Here is a 25,341-nt window from a genome sequence, read left to right on the forward strand (position 1 = left end):
AATGAATTGGTAACACTCATTTCAATGCTTTTTCATAATATATACACAACACACTGGAAACAGAATGCTCGGAAACTTTATTATTTATTATTAGTGAAACAAAGTGGACATTTATTTAAAAATCCTATTTTCCACATGGTCTTTCTTTGTTTTTGTGTGCATCAGAAATATTCTTAAAGTGCTCGGTGTGTTGAAATGTGCTTCAATCAAGAAAAATACAAAATTACTGTTTTAGAAACTGAACAATTCTGCATCATTACAGCAAAATCAATATTAAGTTCCTTTGACTGCCAGGTCCTTTAATTAGCCAAGAAAAGTGTATAAATCATGTATCTAAAACTTTGAATATAAAACCATAAACTCTTCCAAACCTTTCCAACATTCAAAGTAATCAGCATTGTTGATTTAATGCAATAATTGTCCATCAACTCAATTATTTCAGTGCTAGCCTCATTGCTGCTGCTGGTAGACCGGCTTTGCATCAGCTTGGCTAATCACGTTCACACCTGTCAAATAGGGGTCCTTCAAAAAAAACAAATCACTACCATCAAATCTTCTTATTCTCTCAGCCAATCAAATTAAATCCTGCTCAATTCCAGCCCCTCCCTTATTTCTTTCAACCCAATAATCAAACCCTTTTCCACGCCTACTCTTCAGAGAGCGCCTCCTCTGGTCCGTCCTGATCTCCCGGTGGGGGGGCCTGGCCCCCGGCCCCGGTGGGGGGGTCCCACTCCACGTGGAGGGCCCTCTTCCTGAGGGAGTGGCGGAGCTGGCCCTGGGCCTGGTCCCCCAGGCCCCACCGCAGCATGGCCAGGTGGGTCAGGGCCGGGAGGCGGGGCAGGGAGGAGAGCAGGGACGGCAGCCAGGCGGCGGAGGACGCCGAGGCCGCGGGGCGCAGGCTGAGGTCCATGACCTCCAGGGAGCCCAGGCCGCCCAGGCCCCCGGCGGTGAAGAGCGGGGCCCAGGCCTCTGCTCCCGCCGCCGCCTGGCCGTTGTAGGAGAGGTCCAGCACCCGCAGAGAGGAGAGCAAGCCCCGCCCACACACCTCGGCTGCACAGGAGGGAGTCACGGATCAATGCTAATGTCGGTGCTCCAGTATCAAAAAGCAAATATTATATTGATCAGGAGGGGCTTCAGCCAGTCTATGTATTTTAGGTTATGTTTGTGTTTACTGGTGTGCATATGGGCATTTCAGGTGTGTGTGGGCTGTGTGTATGAGTTGATAGATGTGCGTGTGCGTGTGTGTGTGTGTGTGTGTGTGTGTGTGTGTGTGTGTGTTTGCTACCGAGGTGACCCAGGTCATCGCTGGTGAGATGACAGCTGGAGAGGCGGAGCTCCTTGATGACTGATGGCTCTAGGGCATCCAATAGCAGCGCGAGGCGACCGCCAACCACCTTGTTCCAGGACACCTCCACGCTGCTGAGGTACGGCACTGCCAAAGCTGAACAACAAACACACACACGTACGCACACACATGCACATGTATACATACACACGCATACACACTCAAACAAGTTTATTATTCAATGATGCGATCAGATCATTAGAAACAAGGAGACTTTGCTTTGGTCTCTGGTACTTCATCTAATCCTTGGCCATTTGTTATGACATTTGGAAAATACATTTAAAAAAATGCATAATATATCAATATAATATATTAATCAGCAGCGAACAAAGAGTTCCCAGTAGGACTGTGTTGGTACCAAAGGCTGTGAAGGACTCTGCAGTCAGGCTACAACTGTTGAGTGGCAGGCGTCTGAGCTGTGGCAGCAGCAGGGAGGAGACTAGAGAATGGACCACGCCCCCAACCTCCTTATTGGACGACACGTCAAGCTCTGTTAACCTGCCCAGGGAAGGGACCACCTGGACTGGAGACGAAAGATAGACACTGTCACTTTAAATATACCTTGGGAATTGCCTGGCAAAGAAAAAAAAAACCATTTCATTACGACCAATGATACATTTTGTCACGTTGGTGTTGTATTTGCGTGAAAGGAATTGGGAACGATAGAAATATTGATTTGTTTTGCCTCCTGATGTTCATTTATTCAGGCACAGGTTCTACTCGGTGGATCTCAATCACCCGGCCCCTCGATACCACGAGGCTCTGATTGGCGGACTCACTCAGGGCCTGCAGGTCGGCGTGGGTGAGGTTGCAGAGGTGCAGGTCCAGGCTCTCCAGGTGTGCGAGGAGAGCCAGGTGAGCCGTCAGCTGGGAAAGTCCACCAGACAGGCCTTTGTTACAGGACAGGTCCAACTCACGCAGCGCGGGGAGCTGCTGGAGCGTACCACCTTCAGGGACAGACCCCAGACAAACTGTGACATCGCTGGTTCATGTTCATAATCATTAGAAGTTATTCCCCAACACATTAAGGGTTGAATGCAAGGGAACTCTTTACCTGCGTACTATCTGGATGCTTTAAGAAGATATTGGAGCCATTAAGGGTTAGAGGGAGTAGGCATGTTCACTCGTTTTAAACACACACACACACACAAAAACACACACACACACACACACACACACACACACACACACACACACACACACACATACACACACACACACACAAAAAGACACACACACACACACACACTAACCACTGTCTATTACTAAATCAGCATCCTAATGTTGTAACGCCTTTAGTAGTAATAATAAAGATGTATGTTTTGTACCAAGAGATTTGAGGCTGTGAGACGTCAGCCCACAGCCCTGCAGTACCAGCCTGGAGAGGCAGGGGGCGTGGGAGAGTGAGGCCGCCAGTTGTCCAAAACCTCCAGTGTCTGACTCCTGAGTGTCCTCAGCGAGCAGCGGGTTACCGGACACGTCGAGGACACACAGCTTGGGCAACCTGCCCACCAGGTCTCCTGGAGAGACGGTGTCCATCACAAACCACGTCATGCAGGGACCAAAAGGAACGGATCAGGGCACTTAAGAATCATGGACCGGCATTCTAAAATGTATTTCTTGGTTAGCTCCACTTGGAAGCCTATAACTACACAACTTGTTGTATTGTCTCCAGATCACCGGTGGATAAACGCTGATCATTCAACAGAGGAGGGAGGGCTGCTTCATACTTCCCTGAAATCTGTGACATCACAAGTAGATCGGACCATCACAATCTATATACATTACATTCAAAAGATGAACACAAGTGTAGCATCTCTGAATACCCTCCTCAGAATCCCCTACCCACCTAGTAGAGGGGCGTCACCGGTAGTGAGCTGGCAGGCCTGCACATGGAGCTCTCTCAGAGAGGGGGGGACTTTACCCAGCAGGCCCTGCAAACCTCCGCCTCCGACACCCACGTTCCAGGACACGTCCAGGACCTCCAGGAGGGGAACCGACGGCAGAGCGGCGCCTAAACAAACCCAAAACGACCAATAAACTGCACGGGGTGGACCAGGCTGCTGTGTGGGCGTGGTGGACACGCACCAACTGCCACTCTTCAAGGCTTATTGGATTGAGATGATATTCCTATCCACACACGGCGCTCACCTAGCGACGCGATGTCATCTGCATTCAGCCTGCAGCTGCAGAGCCGGAGGGTTCGCACCCTGGCCACTTGTTGGAGGTGAGAGGTCAGGGACGACAGGGAGCCCCCAATCAGGTTGTTCCAGGAGAGGTCAATCTCCTCTAGCTGAGGCAGACAGTGGAGCAACGTGGCTGACAAGAGATGAAGAGGGACGGCAGGACGTTAAGCCTGTGAGGTAAACGTCCTCGCCTCATCGACAGGTGTGGTTGGACCGAGCTGTGATGCATGTTGGGAAATAGTGTTTGCAAGGAATCCACAGTTCTGTACATTAGCCCCCTGGTGTAAATGCAAGATATGAGATATGAAGAATGCTCTTAAAGATGGTGGCACAAATTTTATGTGCACACGTTTTTGCCTTTGATTGTGTATGTGTGTGCTCCTGCGTGTGCGTGTGTGTTCACCAAGCTCCAGCAGGTCTGTGGCGGTGAGGTCACAGTGGGCCAGGTTCAGGCCGTGGCTGTCCGCCTTCTTCCCCAGCCTCTGGAGGAAGAGACACAGACGGCCCCATCCCTGGTCTGCCTCGCTCTCCGTCGCCTCGGGAACCGCTGGAGTCACAGAAACCCTCAGGCCTTCACACACTGATCTGTCTGGTGATGATGATGATGATACATCAAACGTATTCTGCACAGCTCCATACCTCCTAGCAGAGGACTAGCCTTTCAGTTCTATTTGGTCAGATTTTGTATTTTGGTGACAATTTTATCAAAAGGGAATGACAGAGAAGTACATTAAGGAGTAGGAAGGAGTCAGGTAACTTGATCGAGGAGGACTACATGTAGTCAACATTGGGATTCAACCCCAGAAACTCATCGGGTTTATTATATTTATGTTGTTATGAACATCATTTCCTTAATGTAACTATGAATATCTTCTACTGATTGCTGCAGAGCCTTACATCCATACGTTCTTGGATTTGAATCACACAGAAAGCACTGTAGGTGTCAGCCATGATATGATCAGAACTTATGAGCACAATTCCATACCTGAATCCGAGGCTCCATCACGCCCCTCTTTGCCATCCGTCTCTCTCTGGTCAGAGATCACAACTCTGCCTGATGAGGAGCGAGACAGGAAGCGAGCTGAGGTCTTCCTGTCTGTGGCCGAGCGTTTCCTCCGGATCTGGTTCATGATGAGGTCCAGGGGAGAGAACTTCACGCCCACCTCCCACCCTTTCTGGCCTGATGATGACAGAGAAAAGTGTAATTTAAATCTATAATTTCTCACATCTATTATAAAGGCTATTATATTATAACTTTATCATAAAGGATTTTTTCTTGAAATTGCCCAGATAAGGCCTTTTTTTAATAGCTCAAATGCATTAATATTTGTATGTTACATTATTCGTGATATACTAAAACTTCAAAAAAATTATAATAATTGAGCAAATTGTAAATCCCAACGTAGAAACAAAGCTGTGGCTACCGTGTTACTTATGTTTTACTTCACAAAACTTAAGTCCGAGCAGCCATGATTCAGTTGTATTGTGAACATCCAGACATCACTTCATATGCACGTAACATGATCACCTCACCCTCAGAATCCATTCCACACTGAAGACCGGCGAAGTCTGAAGATCTCAGCTGGACCTCCCAACTACAATCAAGAGGTTCAATTCAACTGTATCGACGTTGACGAACAATCAACATAACCTCGGCGTCTATGACAATAACGTTTGGACACTTCTAACGCTTCATATCTTTTGTGTTGTTTCAAAGTAGGTGTTCCTCAGCAGGTCGATCTTCACGTAGCGGGGAGGGGGGGGTCATGTGCTGCTCAGGTGCCCCATCAACCCGGAAGTAGGAGCACACCTTTGGTAAACAAACACCAGCGCTGTCTGCATGTAACGAATGTAACTCACTTCAGTGACATTCAAAATATGGGGGCCGTTTGTAAACTGTTGCGTCTCAAAAAACGTGCTTCCACAAATTCAGCTCGAGCTTGGTTTCAATTCCCCCCCCACCAAAATGCATTGCATTGTCACTTTTTCACATGTTTATAATAAGAACAGGGAGCAACCAACCCGATAGATATGTACCGTGTCGTCCAGGCTGGTGCGGTCCAGTTGGCAGTTTTTCAAAGCAGGCAGGCCTATTTTCCTATGAGCCCATTTATTAAATACCTGTAGCTTATATCAAAACTTTAACGTATTTAATTCTGTGCTCCAGATGAATGCATGCGGAATAGGTTTTAGCAACAGTACCACAACAGAATGAATACTGCAGCGTCCGTGTGATTGGTTCAAGATCACATGTACACATTGCCGTTCTTCACTTAACAAGCCAAATAAAGAAACTCAATCAGGACAAACGTTTCCTCAAAATGTATTTTATTAGATTCAAATGAGAACAAAGGACAGCACATCCTCCTTGCGCCGTCCCCCGCTCAGTTGCATATGGAAACCAGATGCATGTTTTATTGGAATGGTGAGGCTCGACAGCACCCTATAATTTAGGCAAACATCTACGGCGAAATAGGACAAAGATCATCATATCGAACGGGCCCGGGGGTCTGGATGCTCTGCATTAGTTTAACAGGAATTTACCCGGATTCACGCCCCACATAATCCTTGATCTAATAGTTTTGTACTGTAATTAAAAATAAAAAAAGGCCTTCTTCGCCTTCACCCTCCTCTGGTCTAACGTCGCAGGGCAGGTGAGCGCAGTGCGCTCTGTTGGCTCCGCCCCCACCTGTCCTGCTCAGGGGATGCAGACCGACATGGCAACCTTAAACTATTGAGATCTGTCCCTTGCGGCTTCCCGTCCTCCTCCTGTGTAAAATAATAAAGAGTGTGATGGTCGTGTTGTCCAGCCCTAGGAGCTTCACCGTGGTCAAGTAAAAACATCCTGGTTTGGCTCCAGTCCTTTCTCAGTCATCGTCCACTGTTGGCGTGATGGTCACGCCCCTCCTGATCTGGCCCCAGCCAATCAAACTGTAGCAAAATAAAGCAAATATAATTAGACAAACCAATGACTGATGTTTGAATGAATAGCGTAGCAAACCATCTAATTTTGGGCGGTTCAATACGATGTTCTACAGAGGAGTGCACAATGGGAGCGCCCTTGAGGCTTGTCAGTAAACCACCAAGATGACTGCCCCCAATATGTCCCCATTTGATTCAGCAAAAGCTTCCAGACTAACATGCATTTTCAAATTGGACAATGTCAGGCTAGTGTCCAGCAGTCCTTTTAAGTAAACTTAAAAGTTCCTGTAAATGTTTCAAATAGTGTCCTCAAATGGTTTAAAATAAACACCTTTTAGACTGACCACTATAGAAACACCCTAGGAACGAAGCAGGACCGAAGGTGTGACCACTGTTTTGAGTTCCCGAGCCCAGGCTCTTACCGTCTCCCCCTAGAAGTTCTGTTACAACACAGGACTGCTCAGAGATGAGATGGATGTAAACCTGCCTGATCTGGTCAGGTACTTCACCCACAGAGACATCCTGACCGGCAGAGCTCATTTAGGGAAAGCCTTTGAACTCACCGCCAATGTTTCTCGACACGACGACTGAGGGCGATCTTCTCCCCGACCTCTGTGCAGACCGGGTTGGTCAGGACGATCTTGGCCAGGTCAGCCTTCACGGCGCTGACACGCCCTCCGGTGGACAGGGACCCGATGTTCACCATCAGAACCTCGTTTTTGGAAAGCTTCTGGACCTATGGGCGGGAGAAACAGTATGCTGGCATAGATCAATTTTTCTTAAACATTGTATGTATGCTGATTGCCATCTTAACTAACCTTTAGATTTTTATCACACACAATTAAGAGTTCAGATAGTAGAAATGATGCTCAGTTTTTTGTGGCATATTCTAAGCAGATTTCAAAATTGAGATCAAAACTATGATAATCGATCAGAACAGTTAGACAAGACAGGAGGCCCTTACATGGACATTGGTCGAATAGGACACAAGACCATCCTACCTTCTTACCACTCGACTACATTTCCCAAGATGCATTTCTCCTGACAGCCTACCTTAGCAGCCTTCTTGTCTCCCTCCGTGCGGACTCCCAGCAGCCTCCTCAGCAGGAAGTAGGAGATCTCGAGCTCGGTGAAGATCTCTGGCAGGGCTCCGACCGCGCCCAGCACCTGACCCACCATACGGTCAGCTCGGCAGAGCGTGGGGTCGATCTTTGTGCCGACACCTGAGAGGTTCATGGGGTTCCAGGTTAGGGGTTTTGCTTCTCAATTGGCCACACTTTTGGTGGAACGAGTCTTCTGATTTATTGACAATCCATTCAAATTCGCATCGGTATTTGAGTTGTGGTAAATTATGTCTAAGGGCAATACCCGAGACAAAACATTTATACGGGTAACATGAATAAATGTTGTAGACCAATAAAGTACTCTAGATCTGCACAGATGTCACATCAGGATTTTATTTTCTGAAAGCGTAAATTTTGATTCAAAATGTTAAATCTCATCAATATTGAATCATATCGCTGTCAAAAAAAAGAGCAATCATTTTTTTTTGGAATACCGTTCAGCACTAATAAACATCCCTATTTGTAAATATTCTTTAGGTAGGGACCTTTTTACCTCCACTGTGGAGTCTTGACTATCCATACAACGGTGGCATTATGATTTAAAGAGCGTTACCGATAAGGCCTCCGGGGGCAGCGTACTGCAGGTCGTTGTGCTCCGCGAACAGGGAAACGATCTTGGAGAAGATGGGCTTGCACATCAGCTTGCCCTCGTGGTCTTTGGACACGATGCCTGGACGCACCTCCAGCTCCTGGCCCACCTGCCCACGGAGGGACCCAGCAGGGGTTCAGGTTACAGAGCGCGCTTAGCCATACGCCTGGAAGGGCTACTGAAGCTAACAGTGCAAGTAACATCGTAGTAGTCATGTGGCCTACATATCCACATAGTGGTAGCTACAAACCAGGGGAGGGAATTCTTTTTTCAAAAATATTATTTTCGAAAACCTAACCACAACCCATCTTTTTCTAACCCTCGCACATTTCATGGGCTATTTTAATAATATGTAGGTCAACACCATATTTACTATGCTGTATGACAGACTATTCATTCTTCAGAGGCAATAAAATAAATCCGACCCACTTTATATAATACAGATAAATAATCAAATAATACAGAGTAAACTATATTATGCTAAAAGCCCCCCCCATATCCTAATTTTGTGGGTAATCATTTATTTTCTTCGGGCAAAATGCCCTGAGCTCCCGTTCATTTCTAACTCTGCTATAAACCTATTGATGAACAGACAGATATATAGATAGAGCTATGCAAGACTGAGTGTTCAGAGGGAGCCCTACCTTGAGCACCCCTTTGAGGATACTGCCTCCAGCCACGCCTCCCTTCAGGTCGTCCACCTCACAGCCGGGCTTGTTCACGTCAAACGATCGGATCACTGAGGAAACAGACGAGGGGTCAAAAAAAATAACATTCAAGAGACAAAGAAAAAGGGCTGGGCTATATTCCAATATAATCGACTTTGAATGGTATTGAATCGTCACAAAAAGAAAATACAGAAGATTGTTTTATAGCATCAATTATTGATATTCCCTAAAATGATCAAATATATTAGGTTCAAATTAAATGGTGAGAAGAGCATTTGGTTTGGTAGCTGTGTGATCACGTGTTGCACATGTGCATCGGCTCTTGAGGCGGTCTTACCGATGAGCCTGGGCTCGGAGGTGAAGTCTCGAATGGGAACGGGGATCTTCTTGACGATGTACTCGCACACCACCTCGATGTTGTACTTGAGCTGGGCCGAGATGGGGATGATGGGCGCTCCCTCGGCCACAGTGCCTGCAGGGAGGGACAGCAGCACAGCTCAGCGCTCGGAACACTAGAGGCCAGTCGGCCGGACTGGTTTGAGCACAGTCTAAAGAACTATTACAGGCCTGTAATCTACCTTCTGGTTTGGACTTAATGTTTAAATTATCCACCAATAATAATCCGTGTCAAAAGTATATCCTAGTCTCCAATTTTGACATTATAATAATGCCCCAATAAGTCATTTTTTCTGCATTTCCCAAATGTGGAGATCTATTTCATAACATCTGCGTTGAACGTGACCACAAAAGACGACCCAAAAACTAAATTGCTCCCCGTCTTCTGAAAGACGAACCACGAGGCATCAGGCGTTGTGGTCCGAGCCCAGTGTGTGGGATAGTGCCACTCACCCTGAACAAAGGCCAGAATCTGCTCGTACTGCTCCTTGGCCTGGCTCTCCTTCACCAGGTCGATCTTGTTCTGCAGGATCAGGATGTGCTTCAGCTTCATGATCTCGATGGCAGCCAGATGCTCCGAGGTCTGGGGCTGGGGGCAGGACTCGTTGCCCGCTGCAGTGACGACAAGGGCAGGACAATGAGGCCCATTAGACAGAGTGGAGGTAATCAGGGACGCTTACTAGACAGGTGGGTTCTAGTTAGGGATGGGAATAATGCATTCTTCAGGGTTGAGTAATCACTTGAATATTCAATGTGTGCCGACATTCACAAAGGCAGCCATGGTGACCTTTTATTAGGGCTGCAAGGAACTTATATAAACGCAATATTGTTATCCCACAGTAATCAGCCCCGAAACGTTAACGGCCCACCGGGAATTCTCCCGACTCTCCCGTCTGTCTAATGGGCCTCATTGACCACTGCAGGTCTCTCTTCTTACTGTCCTTCTCAACACTCTCTGATCTCACTAAAAGGCTAGCTGCACGAAATCAAGGGATATTTAGAATAGGAAAAAAAAAAAGAAGTGATTAATCGTGAGTCAACTATGACATTAATCGCGATTAAATATTTGTATTGCTTGACAGCTGTTATCGTTTTACGCTAAAATGGAAATTTGATTAATCGCACAGCCCTACCTTTTATGTAAATCAATTCCCGTCATTGTTTCGTGGCATTGTGAGATTGGCTAGATATTTTCAAGCAGAGATCTAATCCTTACTGTGACTGGTACCAACTATTAAATAGTTAAAACAAGGAAGACTCACCAATTAAGAGAAGGGCTGCGTCCATGACAGCAGCACCGTTCAACATGGTGGCCATCAAGATGTCGTGACCGGGACAGTCTACAAATGACACATGTCTGGGGGAACGCGGAAGAGAGAGATTGACAGAAGAATAGCATTAGGTCAAGCTCAATAACAAAAAAAAACATTGATAACAGACAGTGAAACAGTAAAAATGTCTCCTAGTGTCTTACCTGACAAGCTTGAAGTTGCCCTTGGTGTTAGGGATGTCTGTGGGGAACTCATCGGGAGTGCTGCTGCCACAGGATCGGTAGCATTCAGGCCGGGGACAGCTGGGGTCATCCAGCTTGTACACCTGGTGACAACAAACATGGGAGGTCAGTGACACGGGGAGGGGGAGAGGAGCCATGGGGTATTAATAAAGAGAGGAGAACAGATGGTTACATGGATGAATAAAAGGAAAGGATGACCGCGTCACACGGGATGGAAGACAGGCTGGGCAAGAGGTTTGCAGTGAAAAATATCACAAGGTTTCTTTAGAGCTAATACCTCAATAGTAATGTTGACAACATTGTACAAAAAGGTAGCAATGAACACGGGTAGACTACAGAATAGAATACAGATGACATACCAAATTAACATATTTGATGTTTGTATTTTGCCTGTTCTGGTTAGAAAAATTGTGTGATCATAAGTCGAAGCACACCCAAATATAACTTATGGGGTTCAACCAGAGACCAGCCTACCTTGGCGTTGGCATATCCTAGCTTGATGGTGATGTTCCTTTCCAACTCGTTCTTGAAGCGGACAGTGTGGACACCAGAGATGGCCTTGACCACTGTGGACTTGCCGTGGGCCACATGCCCAATGGTTCCTGGAGAAGGGCAGGGCAAAGCCAATCAGAGAAGGGCAGGAAATACTGCGCTTGCTTTTCATTGCAAACAATTGTAAATCAAAGAAATAACGGTACACAAGCTCAGTGATTGCTGCAACATTTTCAATGCTACTCGAAGCATGTTGTCCTGTATAAATCCATAGTGGAAGGAAGGTGGGGCTATAAATGCAATTCCTTACCAATGTTGATGGTTGCCTGTCTGCTGATGATCTCTCTCGAGAGGGGAGTCAGTTTTGACACTTCCTAGTGCGAAAAGACAGACATCTGTTACAAGAAGCAGGGAGAACTAAAGAACAGGAGTTTAATCTATGGCCCAAAGATACCGTAAACTATGAGATGAAATCCTGTACAGGTGGGACTGTCTCATCCCATACACGTATGGTAGCAATGCAGCTTTAATTCGAAGAAAATAAGCAAGTTTTTAATTGTTATCGTCCAATGCTGTTCAGACAACGTTCCGAATACCTAGAAAGCTACCCATCTAGCAATTGTGACCTGATAGTAATTCAAAATTAATCGGATTCAGCTCCGGTATTAAGCCTATTGGCAATAATTACTGAATGACAGAAGCTACAATTAGAAACATGGTCTCTCTCAAGACTGACAATATTGGATCAATAACACTTGACGTCGAATTCCTTTAAGATCTGACTAAATTGCATTTTTTTTGTTTAAAAAAATAGGATGTCTGAATAAAAAGTGTGCGACGAGCTAGAAACACCAGGTCTGCCGGTGAACAAAACCATAAACCATAACCACAGGTATAATAAGAGCAACCCTTGCCAACGTAGCCGCAGCTTACGTTTAAAACAATATTCATTTATTTGGACGCAGATAGTTCGGCGATATATTTAAAAACAAAGTGAATATAGCGACTATGGGTATGGCCCCCTCACGCCGACAGCGTGTGGAAGCGGAACAGGCTAGCACAGAATGGGGCCTTGGTACCGTTCCCTGCGGGCGACATGGTTCTTTAAACCTTCAGAAGTGCCTCATTCTAGTTATTTGTGGTGTGAAACGTAAGAACAACAATACACACAAATGAAACGTGAAGAATAAACACGTACCAAGGAATTTAAATCTTGCTTGAAAAGATGAGGCTGTCCCAGCGTTGTACCCGACTCGTCACCCGCCATCTTGAACGAGAAAGAAATTGAGTGGTCCGGCGACTGCCTGATTTACTTAGTATATATTTTTTTAATGAGCTACATTTTTGGAGAGTCATAGATTTTCAGTTGTGTGTTAACAAAGCGGTGTTTTGAAATGCTTTTTCGTTGTCTTATGAAAAACACGAAGGCTTCTCATTCATAATCGGAGCAACTGAAAGAACCGGGGTCCTTTTACAATGGATGATGCAACGTTTTAAATGTATATCATTATGACATCGATACTAATAGCTTTTTTTTTCACTCCCGTCTGAATGTGTGCATCACTATTTATACATATGTACACGTTTTGTGTCTTAGATATTTAATTGAAAGTCTTTTAACTCAAACTTCTCCGCTACATGTTGGTCCGTCGTGTGATAATGACGTCTATATTTGTAGTCCTAAGGCATTCTGTAGTTCAATAAAGGCAACTGTTCAATTTAGGCACTTGATGCTTGGTGCAATGCAAAATTAAGATGCTGTGCTTATTTAAATGTAGATCAAAATAGCAAAAACAAAAACCCCAACAATAATTCATTGAGTAAAAGGTTAGAATTAAGGCCTACTGTGGTTACAGTGAATGTTATGGGTCGTGAGTTAGGCCTACTCAAAAACAGTAAACCTATTTTTCCTATTTTCCATTACTGAAGTATAAAACGCTGTCCATTTATTAAGTTTTTCAACAATAGTGTTCTTTCGCTGGAAAATACGCCTATTAATGAGAAAAAATAATTCAGTACAATAAAAATAAATATGGTAGGCTATCCATTTAATATGTTTATTCAACATGTAACACACATATCCTGTTTTTACCTCCTTAGTAAGAAATTAAAATGGTACGCCTTTCATATGCAGTAATAATAATGATAATAATATGTAATGATGTAAATAAATGAATACATAAATAATGTCAGTAGGCCTATATCATGAAACTGGACTAGACAGGTTGACTACAGTAGGGAATAACGATCCATTTTACATTATGTAAAGGTAATATGTACTGAGGTCATGAAATTAAGCAAATGATCATGCAGGTAATTTGTCAGACGAAACTAGTTAATCACTGGAATCTATTCCCATTATTAACCTGTTGGGTCTGCTCTCAGGTCTTCAGTTCAGGATGGAGGTTTCAACCTTTCAGCATGTGACGACAGGTGTAAATGTCTGATTATTTCTTATGAATTCATGAAAGGGTTGTCGGAGACAACACGTCCAGTCGCAAGGAAATTATTTAATCTAAATAATTATTTAATTAGCAGGGCATCTCTTGATTTTGATGGACAGGTGGGTTCACGTGCTGCACTGCACAACGCCCTTCAGTTCCGTCCGGAAGGGAAATGACGCCAGTGCAGAAAATGGCGTCCAGACAAACTACTGACTGGTGATGTTTGCTACCCCTTTAATTTAGAGCCGATTGTAGGCCTCGGAGATAAGCCGATGGAAGAACTGGCGATGCACTTCAGCCGTCCGTTTTCCTGATTCGGGAATTCAACCCGCAACTCATGTCTGCAGGAGCCGCCTGGCCGAAGAGGGGTTGGGGAGCATCGCAGCGCCGAGGTAAGACGGGGGGCTGAGGAGCGAGCTGACAGCTCACAAACATCTCTGTTGTCACGACTCCCCTCCGCGTTAGTCCCACTAGGATCAGTTGGACGTGGATCGGAAGCTATAGCCCTCCAGGTGGCTCCGTTAATATACAACAGTCATGTAAAACACCACTGTCTGGCTGGGATTGATGTAGATCCCCTTATAGCCCCAGCCGTTGTAGTCGCATGCATTTTCCAACCCATAGTAATGATACCAGCCTTTGTCCTCGGCTGACAGTGTGGTTTTCTTTCTAGCAGACATGTGATAGGTCTTGATCTATGATACTAATTCTGACAGGGTTGTTTCACAACTGTGATTTGCGAGAGTGAAGGGGGAATGAGTAACGCCAGATATCTGACACGCGTGTCCGCTCGATTTGCATTTGTAAACAAGACCAGGTAGCCGGTGTTTGGTTGGCCTACCCTGACGGTATACAGTGTGCACACTTTCTCACCTGCGGTTTCTTAACGATGTCCTCCTTTGAGCAGAGCAAGGGAAACACAAACACAGGAGATGTGAGCGTCCCCAAAGCGCGCTTCCAGTCAAGCCTGTGATTTTTCCACCGGGCCCTAAAAGGTATGCTTCACACAGGACACTTTTCCCCCTTCCCCCCCTTCTTTTAACAATTTTTCTTAAGTTTGACAGTGCATTGTTATCACATTTGAATTGAAATTGGTCTACATCAATTTGTAGGCTATGGCACATTCTGGCAGATGTATTTTCTGTCAGTTCATTCTCTTGATAGCTCATTGGCAAAATAAGGAATTGCACTCAATTATGAATTGAAATCAGTTTTCTGAAGAATTCACATTTTTTTATATATTTGATTTGGTATGTGTATTATTTGTCTTTTAAATAAACTTTGAAACACAAATAATGTGTGACTCAATGTGTTAGGTTTCAAATGAACTTGACAATACAATACTATAATAAGTTACCTGTGTTTGAAATAAGCCTTTCGGGTATTGTATGCTTAATTTTGTACTATGACATGTAGACCGATGGATATGTTATGTACAGTTCCATGACACTATGTTTAAGCATTGTTTTGAAACTTCATATATATAATGCATGTCCTCTGTAACTGTTAGCATGCATGTTTATGGTCATTTTGAGCCTATCGTTGATCTGTTTGAAACATTGAACACTTTTTTTTTGTTTTCTTGCTAACTAGCTGTTGATCAAGCTTTAATGACATGGTTGTTTCAGCTCTGTTCAGGTAATTGACGCTCAGAAAAGGGACTTGTTAGAATCTACTGGATACAAGGGGCACTGTCCTCTGATTGGTTCGAACAACCCCCTCTGACATGCCCGTGGCCAATCAGAGGTGAGTGTGCATTGTGTGTGTCAGTGCGTGTGTGTTCATGTGCTAATTCTACAATGTAATTATAGTGTTTGGGTACCAAATGGGGAAAAAATCTGTCAAACATGTTTTTATGAGTCATTCTCTGTACAGGTGTGCAGGTAATTATAGAACATGTAACAACATTGCATTGAGTGTCAATCAGCCCTTCTGTTATTTAAATGAATAGGTATTTCTGTGTGTCAAATTTTTATCAATAACTATTGTTGTTACCTCGAGTACTTATTATTATTATTATTATTATTATTATTATTATTATTATTATTATTATTATTATTATTATGTTTTAGTGATGATCCTGCTAGCCGGACAAGGTCATGCCTGGCTTGCTTTGTTTGGGCTCAGAAACAGGCTGATGTGTTTGTGGCCCCAGTGAGGGATAAGCTCCTCCATTGTGCCGAGAGTAGCCACATACACGCTTGAAAGCTAAAGGGGAACGCTGCTTGTTTAGTCTGAATTGCTGGGTAGAAAATGCTGAATGTCCCCACCGAATGCCCTTCCCGGCGGCCCAAGTCCAGTGCTTGGAGGGATAGGGTTTCAGCAGCCCAGATAAAAAAACACTCTGCCTCCCAACTGCCGGTTCTGTGCGTGGTGTCATCACCATGCAATCTTAAGCTGGGGTTTTCCGGCCTCCCTACTTAAAGTATCCCAAAGTGAACCGTGGCTTCAATCAAAACCATTGTTTAATACTGTGGCAGTAGCATGCCATTAAAGGGTAACCCTGTATTATAGCCAAACCCATGGGACAACCTGGGTTTGGCTCAACGTGTTGCTAGATGGGAGCTGTTGGTTTGCTAGGTGACATGTCTCGCAAGCTCTGCTACAGAACAGAAGATGTCAAGCGAAACCACCTGGCACTAACATAGTACAGTCAGTTACGGCCATTGCAATAATGTGTTTTAAAATAGATGGCGCTGTTTAAGCAGTCGGGGACCGGAGAGGGGGATCCTGCTTCAGAGTTCTCTGGCCCCCGTCTTATTAGCTGTTGCTCCTGGTTGGACTCTGATTTTGTGGCAGGTGTGCTATGTCCGGGGGGGATGTGGAGGTGTACCTGTCCCAGGTGCATGATGGGAGTGTGTCGTCCGGGTTCCGGGCGCTGTACGAGGAACGGCTCCTGCTGGACGTCACACTGCTGATAGAGGAGCACCACTTCCAGGTCTGTGTCTCTTTTTATGTATTTATCAACGGACACACCCACGCGCTAATCCACATAGGGACAACAGGAAGCCATTGTAGTGGGGTTGACTGTGATGATGTAATCTGTTGTCCCTCCAGGCCCACAAGGCTCTGCTTGCGACCCAGAGCGACTACTTCCGGGTCATGTTCACGGCGGACATGAGGGAGCGGGACCAGGACAAGATCCACATGAAGGGGCTGACGGCGGCCGGCTTCGGGCACGTCCTGCGCTTCATGTACTACGGCTCGCTGGAGCTCAGCATGCCCACGGTCCAAGAGATCCTGCAGGTAGCGCGGCACACATGCACACCTGCTGGCGACAATGACAACCACGTGTATGTACAGCTGTCCATTAATCCATTCATCGATAAATCATCATTCAATCCATTCATCATCAGCTTGCATAAGTCATGGTAGAAAAAAAAATGGTAACTTTCTTTTCAGAATTGGTTCAACATGGATCAGCTTCTATGGTATATATTTGTGGTTCTTTGATTTGATTTTATGGACAATATTGTGGTTCGAGGATTAGCCACGCAATATCCTGGTCCACTTCCTCAATCCTGTCCTGCTTCCTGCTTCCTGCCCAGGCGGCCATGTACGTGCAGCTGACGGAGGCGGTGGAGTTCTGCTGCTCCTTCCTGCTGGCCAAGATCTGCCTGGAGAACTGCGCCGAGGTCATGCGTCTCCTGGAGGACTTCAGCGTGGGCGTGGAGGGCGTCCAGGAGCAGCTCGACAACTTCCTCCTCCACAACTTTGTCCCGCTCATGAGCCGGCCGGACTTCCTGTCCTACCTCAGCCTGGAGAGACTACAGGTCAGTGTGGGGAACGTTGTCCCCTCGAGGGCCCCTCCAGGTCAGGGCCCCTCCAGGTCAGGGCCCCTCCAGGTCAGGTCCCCTCCAGGTCAGGGCCCCTCCAGCTCAGGTCCCCTCCAGCTCAGGTCCCCTCCAACTCAGGTCCCCTCCAGCTCAGGTCCCCTCCAGCTCAGGTCCCCTCCAGCTCAGGTCCCCTCCATCTCAGGTCCCCTCCAGGTCGGGTCCAGGTCAGGGCCCCTCCAGGTCAGGTCCCCTCCAGGTCAGGTCCCCTCCAGGTCGGGTCCAGGTCAGGGCCCCTCCAGGTCAGGGCCCCTCCAGGTCAGGTCCAGGTCAGCTCCCCTGGCACTAAATTAAACCAATCAGGAAACTGTTGCTCCTGAAGTAGCTGTCCTTATTCTAACACACAGGTACTGTGTGTTAGAATAAATAAATTCCTTCTCAGGACTCCTTTGGCGGAAGGCGCGCTGCACCCAGCGCTCCTTGTGGGGGGGCTACCTCAAGGGGTTGGGATCGGAGCCGGTCTCTTGCTTTTTGACGGGTCAATTTCCAGGCAGCTAACCACACAATAGTACAAAACGGACAGCTTAGCTTTATTTATATAACCTTCCTGGATCAACTTTCATATTTTACAACCTGTTCATATATTGGCAATTTAAAGTGATTCATGTACATGCATGTTAAATCCTACATGGAGTCCCTTTTAAGATGTGATGGTTGCAAGACAATACTTGCAGAATGATGCAAGTAATTATCTTCAGGTCAAAGATCAGCTCCAAGCTCCCCATCTGTGCCATTCTCAGACAGGCTCAAAGAAGGTCATTCCTACTTTATTCCGGACCTGTCCGCCATTTGGTCTCCTTATCCACTCTGTAGCCGCTACATCGGTCACATGGAAACAGTTTAAATGTTGAAACTCACAGCAGCGCAGCGTGTCCAAGGACACGGGAACGCAAGGACCTTGAGTCCAGTGAAAGCCAACACTGTGGTTCACACACTTGTTGTTGGATTGGACTTTATCTCTGTAGACTGCTACAGTTTTTAATTGGTTACTGGAATTTCGGGCGTGTTGGGAGAGAAGCAGAAATACACATTGAGTCAGTAATGACTGTTCTACTACTCAAATGATCTGATGATGAATTGATGAAGTTATGAACCAAGGGGAACGTTTTTGTGTACTAGTTCAAAATGAATAGAGGCATACAGGTTCCCCACTTCAAACCACCTTCACAGTTAAATCTCTCATGTTAATGAACCAAACCCCCCCCGCTCCTCAACCAGGCGTACCTGGAAAGCGACGCCCTGAGTCGCTTCCCCGAGATCGAGCTGTACGAGGCGGTCCAGTCGTGGCTCCGTCACGACCGGCGCCGCTGGAGACACACGGACACCATCATCCAGTCTATCCGCTTCTGCCTCATGACCCCCGCCAACATCTTGGAGAAGGTGAGACCCCCCCCTGCCCCTCTACTCCCCAACAGCCTGTAGGCTAAGGAGGTGAACTCCCAGATGAAAAGCTGTCCTCCCTTTGCCTGCCTGCATCCTGTACTTATTCGTGATTAAAAAGTACATGTAGGAAGAAGCCACCCATGCTGTGTTGCTAGATGTTAGCTTTTCCCAGGCTAGGTATCTCCACAAGCTAACATTTAACAGTGAGATTTTTGGATGTTGTTTGCTGGCTCAACAGTAGACTTGTAGACTGTTTTTTAAAACGTAAGCCCACTTGGCTTGCGTGTTGCCGTGTTTTGCCTGATGCAAAACCTTCAGCTAAACGCCTCCACCCCCGACAGGTGAAGACGTCTGAGTTCTACCGGTACTCCCGGCAGCTGAGGCAGGAGGTGGACCAGGCCATCAGCTACTTCCACGACATCAACCAGCAGCCCCTGGTGGACACGCGCGCCAACCGCATCCGCTCGGCGCGCCCGCAGACCGCCGTGTTCCGCGGCATGATCGGACACAGCATGGTCAACAGCAAGATCCTGCTGCTGCACCGACCCAAGGTGTCTGGAACCTTGGGCTCTAGGGGGTCGGGGGCCGGGAGGGGGTCCGGGAGGGGGTCCGGGAGGGGGTCCGGGAGGGGTCCGGGAGGGGGGCCGGGAGGGGGGCCGTTCAATCAAGCTTAATGGATGAAGCCCTCGGGGTACAATGTCTGAATCTGACTCTATTGATTAAGAGGCTTTACTACAAAGGGGAATGTTTTTGAATTCGGTTTTTTTTTTTGCGGGTTTTCATTCAATCTTTATTGTTACCGGAGCTTTTTATGCAAAACAGGAATACCAAGTGCTCAAAGCAGGATTTATAGTCGCCGTGATGCGCTGTTAACAGTGTGCCGGCAGTACACGCACGGCCATGCCATTCAAAGTCACCTTCTTGCCGTAAAGTCAGTCCGGACACTCAGTTCCAGCTGTCATGAGCAAGTGATGTGCAAGGGGATCGCACACAGACAGAATAAGAAATAGGTTTAAAATATCAGTTGGAAAAATCGGATGGAAGATGGGAAGCTAAGCTTCAGCAATACTTTACGTCAGGTTGTATCGAATATGTGAGTAAGCCAGAAACGTTGATGTTAGTTATCAATATAGTTGATTCACCTATAGTTGATGCGCATCAAATATGTTCTGTTCTGTTCAGCAACATTCATTTACAAAACTAGACGGAGAATTTGGAGCCCAATTCCCCACGTTCTACCCATAGGTTGAACCACACAAGGGAAAAGATCACACAGAATGTGTTCTCAATATTAATATATCTATTATAATATTATTAATATAATTGGCATCCCAATACATATGGTAATAGTTCTCAAAAACCGTTTATTGCACGTCGTGATACCGTCCCTCCCTCTCCCGTCCCCCGGCCGTAGCAGCGGGTCCGTGAACTAACCCGAGCTGCGGCGTCTGTACTTTCGGACCCCCAGGTGTGGTGGGAGCTGGAGGGGCCGCAGGTGCCGCTGCGCCCCGACTGCCTGGCCATCGTCAACAACTTTGCCTTCCTGCTGGGCGGCGAGGAGCTGGGCCCGGACGGCGAGTTCCACGCCTCCTCCAAGGTGTACCGCTACGACCCCCGGCAGAACTCCTGGCTGCGCATGGCCGACATGTCGGTGCCCAGGTCAGTGCCGTGGGGTGAGGTCGGCTGGAAGCAGGAAGGGGACCGGATGTAGGAAGGGGACAGGATGTAGGAAGGGGACAGGATGTAGGAAGGGGACAGGATGTAGAAAGGGGACAGGATGTAGGAAGGGGACAGGATGTAGGAAGGGGACAGGATGTAGGAAGGGGACAGGATGTAGGAAGGGGTCAGGATGTAGGAAGGGGTCAGGATGTAGGAAGGGGTCAGGATGTAGGAAGGGGTCAGGATGTAGGAAGGGGACAGGATGTAGGAAGGGGACAGGATGTAGGAAGTGGACCAGTAGACAGGAAGTGGGCGGAAAGAAAAGTGTGTGTGTGTGCATGTGATGAGAATATCCATTTCTCATCAGAGAGTGATCCTGCAGTGCTAATCCTCGGTCCATATTGTCCATAAAGGGAACGAAAGTACCCCAAATATATGCTATAGAAAGGGATAATGGGATGACCATAAATCGAAACATTGGTTATTTTACAGGTATTTACAGGTATATTCTGTATTAATCGTATAATTTAAGTTTTCCTTTTCAAGCAACAATGTGTTTTAGCTTTTACCTTTTAATTGTATGGGCTACAGTCTCCCTGAATTGGAATTACATTTTCTTTGTATTTCAATGTAATTCCCAAATCACACAACAAAACCGTGTGTCGATGAGCGGCAGGGATGGACCTTTCTGCCTCATCTTTGTCTGCATGGTGACGTGTTCCCCGTCAGGTGTTTCGTCTTCCCTCTGAAGAGCTGAACCAAGGCGCCCGCATGCTTTGTCCGCCCTGCAGGTCGGAGTTCGCCGTGGGCGTGATCGGGAAGTTCATCTACGCGGTGGCGGGGCGCACGCGGGACGAGACCTTCTACTCCACGGAGCGCTACGACATCACGGAGGACCACTGGGAGTTTGTGGACCCCTACCCCGTCAACAAGTACGGCCACGAGGGCACGGTGCTCAACGGCAAACTATACATCACCGGCGGCATCACCTCCTCCTCCACCTCCAAGCAGGTGTGCGTGTTCGACCCCGGCCGGGAGGCAGGTGGAGCAGCAGCAGCAGCAGCAGCAGCAGGAGGAGGCAGTGGCGTCAGTGGAGGAGGAGGAGGAGGAGGAGCAGTGGTGAGCAGCAGTTGCGGCGCTAGCAGTGGTGCGTCTGGATGTGGGGGGGGATCGGGCGGGGCGGAGGCGGCCCGCGTCCGCTCCGGCCGCAGCCCGCTCCTCCCCGGCACGCACGCCAACTGCTGGGAGAACAAGTCCAAGATGAACTACGCCCGCTGCTTCCACAAGATGATCTCGCACAACGGCAAGCTGTACGTGTTCGGCGGCGTGTGCGTCATCCTGCGGGCCTCCTTCGAGTCGCAGGGCTGCCCGTCCACGGAGGTGTACGACCCCGAGACGGACGAGTGGACCATCCTGGCCTCCATGCCCATCGGGCGCAGCGGGCACGGGGTGGCGGTGCTGGACCGGCAGATCATGGTGCTGGGCGGCCTGTGCTACAACGGCCACTACAGCGACTCCATCCTCACCTTTGACCCCGAGGAGAACAAGTGGAAAGAGGACGAGTATCCCAGGATGCCTTGCAAACTGGACGGCCTGCAGGTGTGCAGCCTCCACTTCCCAGAGTATGTGCTGGAACACGTGAGGCGCTGCAGCTGAGGTCGGCGCCGGCCCACGCTTTGGTGGAGAAGCTGATTTTTTTTGTGGACTGGCTTATCCCACTTGTAAGATTAGGTTCAGTGTGTTTTGACACACGGGCGTAAACACCTGTGGTGTTCACAGGCGTGTGTCCACACTCTGCAGAGTATCATGAGTGTTAAAGATGACCATGAGTTAAAACCAGAAACCAGGTTCTTCGTTCCTTACTGAAATCAGAACCGCAAGGGATCAAATGCAACGCTATGCTTAGGACGGCGTCCGATTGAGCAGTCGAGGGAAGCGTTGGGATCGGTATTTGGGTTCTTCTGCTGGTCATGTTTTCCTATTGTAATACTCGCACTGAAACACCCTCGAGGCAGTCGACTCGATGGTTTTTAAAATGTGCCACGGTTGAAGGCGCATGGATCTTTGTTTGTTTTCTAAGGGTCAGCTGCAGGCCAAAAAGGTTATACCTGGCACTGCAGGAATAGTATTTGTAAAAATCAGGGTGCAGTTCTTTGGTCAAACTGGGAAAAATTCCCTTGAAGTGTCAGGATTTTGGCATCCATACGTTTTGAGAAGAGGGGAATGTACAGGATTACATAGAATCAACAACTATAATCTGTTATTTATGATTTCAAAAGTTCCTACCTGTTACTCAATATATCGAAACGCCAAATATTTGAATGGCCTGTAATGCATAGCTCCAAACATTGTAGGTAACAAAGCATACAGGACGCTGTCATTCGGATATCTTTAGACACAACGGCACTATTACCTACTAGTTGATATCCAAAAAACGTGAGGCAGCTCGTGATTTTAGGCAACATGCTTCAGAAGCTGCATTGAGGCGTCTCCATGGTGACGGCAGCTTATGTACACGCATCCCAAAATGGCTTCCGATACGTTTGGGTCCCTGGCACGGTTTATTTTGGCTCTTGTATATCCACAATGCTGTACTTATTTGACTGTCCTTCCCACCAGTTTTGTGTGTGTGTGTGTGTGTGTGTGTGTGTGTGTGTGTGTGTGTGTGTGTGTGTGTGTGTGTGTGTGTGTGTGTGTGTGTGTGTGTGTGTGTGTGTGTGTGTGTGTGTGTGTGTGTGTGTGTGAGAGACACACCACTGTCTGCTCAGACACACGTGCACACTTGCATCTTACTGCGTCATGTCATGTGCCACAGGGGTCATACTTGGTCAACATCACTTGAGCTCTGGATTTAGTTTTTCGCTCTATTTTTATTTGTATTTATTTAATATCTCTTTTTGTACGGCGAAACCTCTATTGTGCATTTTAGAAATAACAAAAAAGTCAGCCAACTGTTCCTTTTTACGCTACTAGTTCTCATTTTTTCCTGGAACATTTAATTTGTCGATGTCTAATATATTTTCGTGTCAGTGTCTTGGCGTTCTGCTATGGTTGTACCCGTGCAGGCTCACGGCGTACCCGGACACCTCTCACTGAACTGTCTCTCTGGGCGCTGCGACCGGTAACCACCGCTTTTACTGGTGAACCGGTGCCCCGTCAGGTACTGGTTGTACGTACTGTGTCATACCCCTTTAACATCTGAGCTTGAAACCTCTCTGCCCCCCCACCCCGTGCTAACTCGCCCTGATCACAGCCATGTCCACGGCTCCTCTCTGCATCGGAGCAGGTTGCACTCACCCTTCTTATCCGCTATGCCAGTGTTTCTTACTCATTGGGTCCCACCCCAAATCGGGCTGTGAATCCAGTGGGTCGACGCACAGAACACTGAGGGAACTCTGAAAAGAGCCGCCACTCAGGTGTGCGCAGGGTTTTCTGTGTTGGCTGTGGGGTCCCGTGGACACTCTGAAGATGGTATTTTGAGAATGGTTTAGGAACCCTTGCTCTATGCCAACGTCCTCACGTCCTCGTCCAACGACGTCATCGTTGAACTCCTAGGGATATCAGCCGTGTACGAGGCCCGTGAGGATCAACCTCCCATGTGAGAAAACCAGCATATTGTACCAATAACATGTTAATGGGAGCGTTGTAGAAGGGTGTCTAGGAAACAGACAGGAAAAAACATTGGGATACATGTATCTTTCATTTACAAGCTGAAAACTTTTTGGACCTTCTTTACATCTCTCATTATCACAAATCATTCCCATCCATGTTCTGTTCAACTTTTTTATGAGCCTACGCTGAAAAGGGCTACAACGTTGGAGCACTGACGCAGTATTCTTCAGTACTGTAGCTTTTGAAGCATCCAGTTGCTGTGGCAACAGCTATGCAGCAAGCAATCGCTCTGTTTATGTTTTGCTTCTGCTTTTGCATCCAAAGAGAGAGAAATGCATTTCCAGTTTGTTCATCTTTTGTGTTGGATGTATGCTTGCTTACCATGCAAACGGAGAGGGATGTTTATTGTCATCATATTGTCAAGTATTCATCTCTTATCTGTTAAAGCGAGTCGAACAAGGTGGAAATGTACAAGTTTAGCGTTGGCAAGACCAGAGAAGATGTACGTTTTGAAACTGCTACATGTGTTCTGCATTTGTGAAGAAAGCTGACTTTGTTACACAAATCACATCCCATCACCAAAAACCCACCATTCTGCTGTCCGGTATACCTCTAGGCGTTGATGCAGTAGTGCATAGACGCCCGCAAGTCATTCTGTAATATTGTTATTTATTGAATATAGAAACATGAAGGTATGAACGTCCAAATCGGTGATGAACTGGCAGTGAACATCATGGTCTTCGTGATCATCGCTAGTCACTGCTGGGAAAAGAGTGAATCAGGTCACCAATATATTATTGTAGTTTCTATCTGAAGAGCAACAGTCAATGCCCTAGTCACGGATTATGCCAAACTCATGTCCTCAAACCGCTCCTTTTTATTTAATACTGAAAATATTTAACTACCCAATAGTACTGTCCTTATTTGATGCACACTATTTCAAAGCACGGCGACCTCAAGTCCTTCATCCGTCTCAAATCTCAAGTAGGAGAAGAAAACATAATAGGATAACAAGGATTAAGCATACCCTGTTACAGTGACTGTATTTGAGGATGGAAGTTAATTGATCAGATTAACGTAATCATAATCTGAGTAGTACTTATTTGGAACGATTTGTAATTCTTTCCAGAAATAAACGTTCGTATTGAAAGATGTTTTGTGTACGTGTTGTTTGC

At 46.8% G+C, this 25,341-nt stretch overlaps 3 protein-coding genes across 5 annotated transcripts; 1 reads left to right on the forward strand and 2 right to left on the reverse strand.

Annotated features, from left to right (window-relative positions):
* Positions 1–73: 73 nt before the first annotated feature.
* On the reverse strand, positions 74–5,728 carry lrrc31 (leucine rich repeat containing 31). Of its 3 annotated transcripts, none has more exons than XM_056584352.1 (10): positions 5,065–5,728; positions 4,517–4,711; positions 3,935–4,078; positions 3,497–3,664; positions 3,195–3,359; positions 2,674–2,865; positions 2,125–2,292; positions 1,704–1,868; positions 1,286–1,441; positions 74–1,050 (listed from the first exon to the last, which is right to left on the reverse strand). In XM_056584352.1, exons 1-10 carry the CDS (start codon positions 5,075–5,077, stop codon positions 647–649), a joined length of 1,770 nt encoding a protein of 589 aa, XP_056440327.1. In that variant the 5' UTR covers positions 5,078–5,728; the 3' UTR covers positions 74–646. The 3 variants fall into 3 exon arrangements, with proteins under 3 accessions (XP_056440327.1, XP_056440328.1, XP_056440326.1); XM_056584353.1 differs by having other exon boundaries at positions 3,270–3,359; positions 3,935–4,120; XM_056584351.1 differs by having other exon boundaries at positions 3,935–4,120.
* A 104-nt stretch (positions 5,729–5,832) lies between these two features.
* On the reverse strand, positions 5,833–12,543 carry eif2s3 (eukaryotic translation initiation factor 2, subunit 3 gamma). Its single transcript, XM_056584354.1, has 12 exons — positions 12,434–12,543; positions 11,546–11,609; positions 11,218–11,345; positions 10,705–10,826; positions 10,493–10,587; positions 9,684–9,842; positions 9,172–9,306; positions 8,811–8,905; positions 8,131–8,275; positions 7,507–7,676; positions 7,017–7,189; positions 5,833–6,462 (listed from the first exon to the last, which is right to left on the reverse strand). Exons 1-12 carry the CDS (start codon positions 12,500–12,502, stop codon positions 6,399–6,401), a joined length of 1,419 nt encoding a protein of 472 aa, XP_056440329.1. The 5' UTR covers positions 12,503–12,543; the 3' UTR covers positions 5,833–6,398.
* A 1,271-nt stretch (positions 12,544–13,814) lies between these two features.
* klhl15 (kelch-like family member 15) lies at positions 13,815–25,330 on the forward strand. Its single transcript, XM_056584119.1, has 10 exons — positions 13,815–14,071; positions 14,587–14,674; positions 15,308–15,425; positions 16,479–16,617; positions 16,737–16,925; positions 17,228–17,452; positions 18,731–18,892; positions 19,237–19,446; positions 20,364–20,554; positions 21,346–25,330. The coding sequence occupies exons 3-10, from the start codon at positions 15,406–15,408 to the stop codon at positions 22,208–22,210; spliced, it is 2,001 nt and encodes a 666-aa protein (XP_056440094.1). The 5' UTR covers positions 13,815–14,071; positions 14,587–14,674; positions 15,308–15,405; the 3' UTR covers positions 22,211–25,330.
* The last annotated feature ends 11 nt before the right edge of the window (positions 25,331–25,341 follow it).

This window comes from Gadus chalcogrammus, chromosome 23 (assembly GCF_026213295.1).
Source record: "Gadus chalcogrammus isolate NIFS_2021 chromosome 23, NIFS_Gcha_1.0, whole genome shotgun sequence".
NCBI lineage: Eukaryota > Metazoa > Chordata > Actinopteri > Gadiformes > Gadidae > Gadus > Gadus chalcogrammus.

Excerpts from the sequence above, each read along its gene's own strand:
- lrrc31 (XM_056584351.1), bottom strand. Across the intron at positions 4,121-4,516 it reads TGATGGAGCCTCGGATTCAG|ACAGATCAGTGTGTGAAGGC; the intron begins GTATGGAATTGT and ends CATCATCACCAG. Across the intron at positions 3,665-3,934 it reads CACAGACCTGCTGGAGCTTG|CCACGTTGCTCCACTGTCTG; the intron begins GTGAACACACAC and ends ATCTCTTGTCAG.
- eif2s3 (XM_056584354.1), bottom strand. The coding sequence starts at position 12,502 with ATGGCGGGTGACGAGTCGGGTACAACGCTGGGACAGCCTCATCTTTTC. Across the intron at positions 10,827-11,217 it reads TAGGATATGCCAACGCCAAG|GTGTACAAGCTGGATGACCC; the intron begins GTAGGCTGGTCT and ends TGTTGTCACCAG. Across the intron at positions 9,843-10,492 it reads CGCAGCCCTTCTCTTAATTG|CGGGCAACGAGTCCTGCCCC; the intron begins GTGAGTCTTCCT and ends TCGTCACTGCAG.
- klhl15 (XM_056584119.1), top strand. The coding sequence starts at position 15,406 with ATGCCCGTGGCCAATCAGAG. Across the intron at positions 16,618-16,736 it reads TAGAGGAGCACCACTTCCAG|GCCCACAAGGCTCTGCTTGC; the intron begins GTCTGTGTCTCT and ends TTGTCCCTCCAG. Across the intron at positions 20,555-21,345 it reads GCCGACATGTCGGTGCCCAG|GTCGGAGTTCGCCGTGGGCG; the intron begins GTCAGTGCCGTG and ends TCCGCCCTGCAG.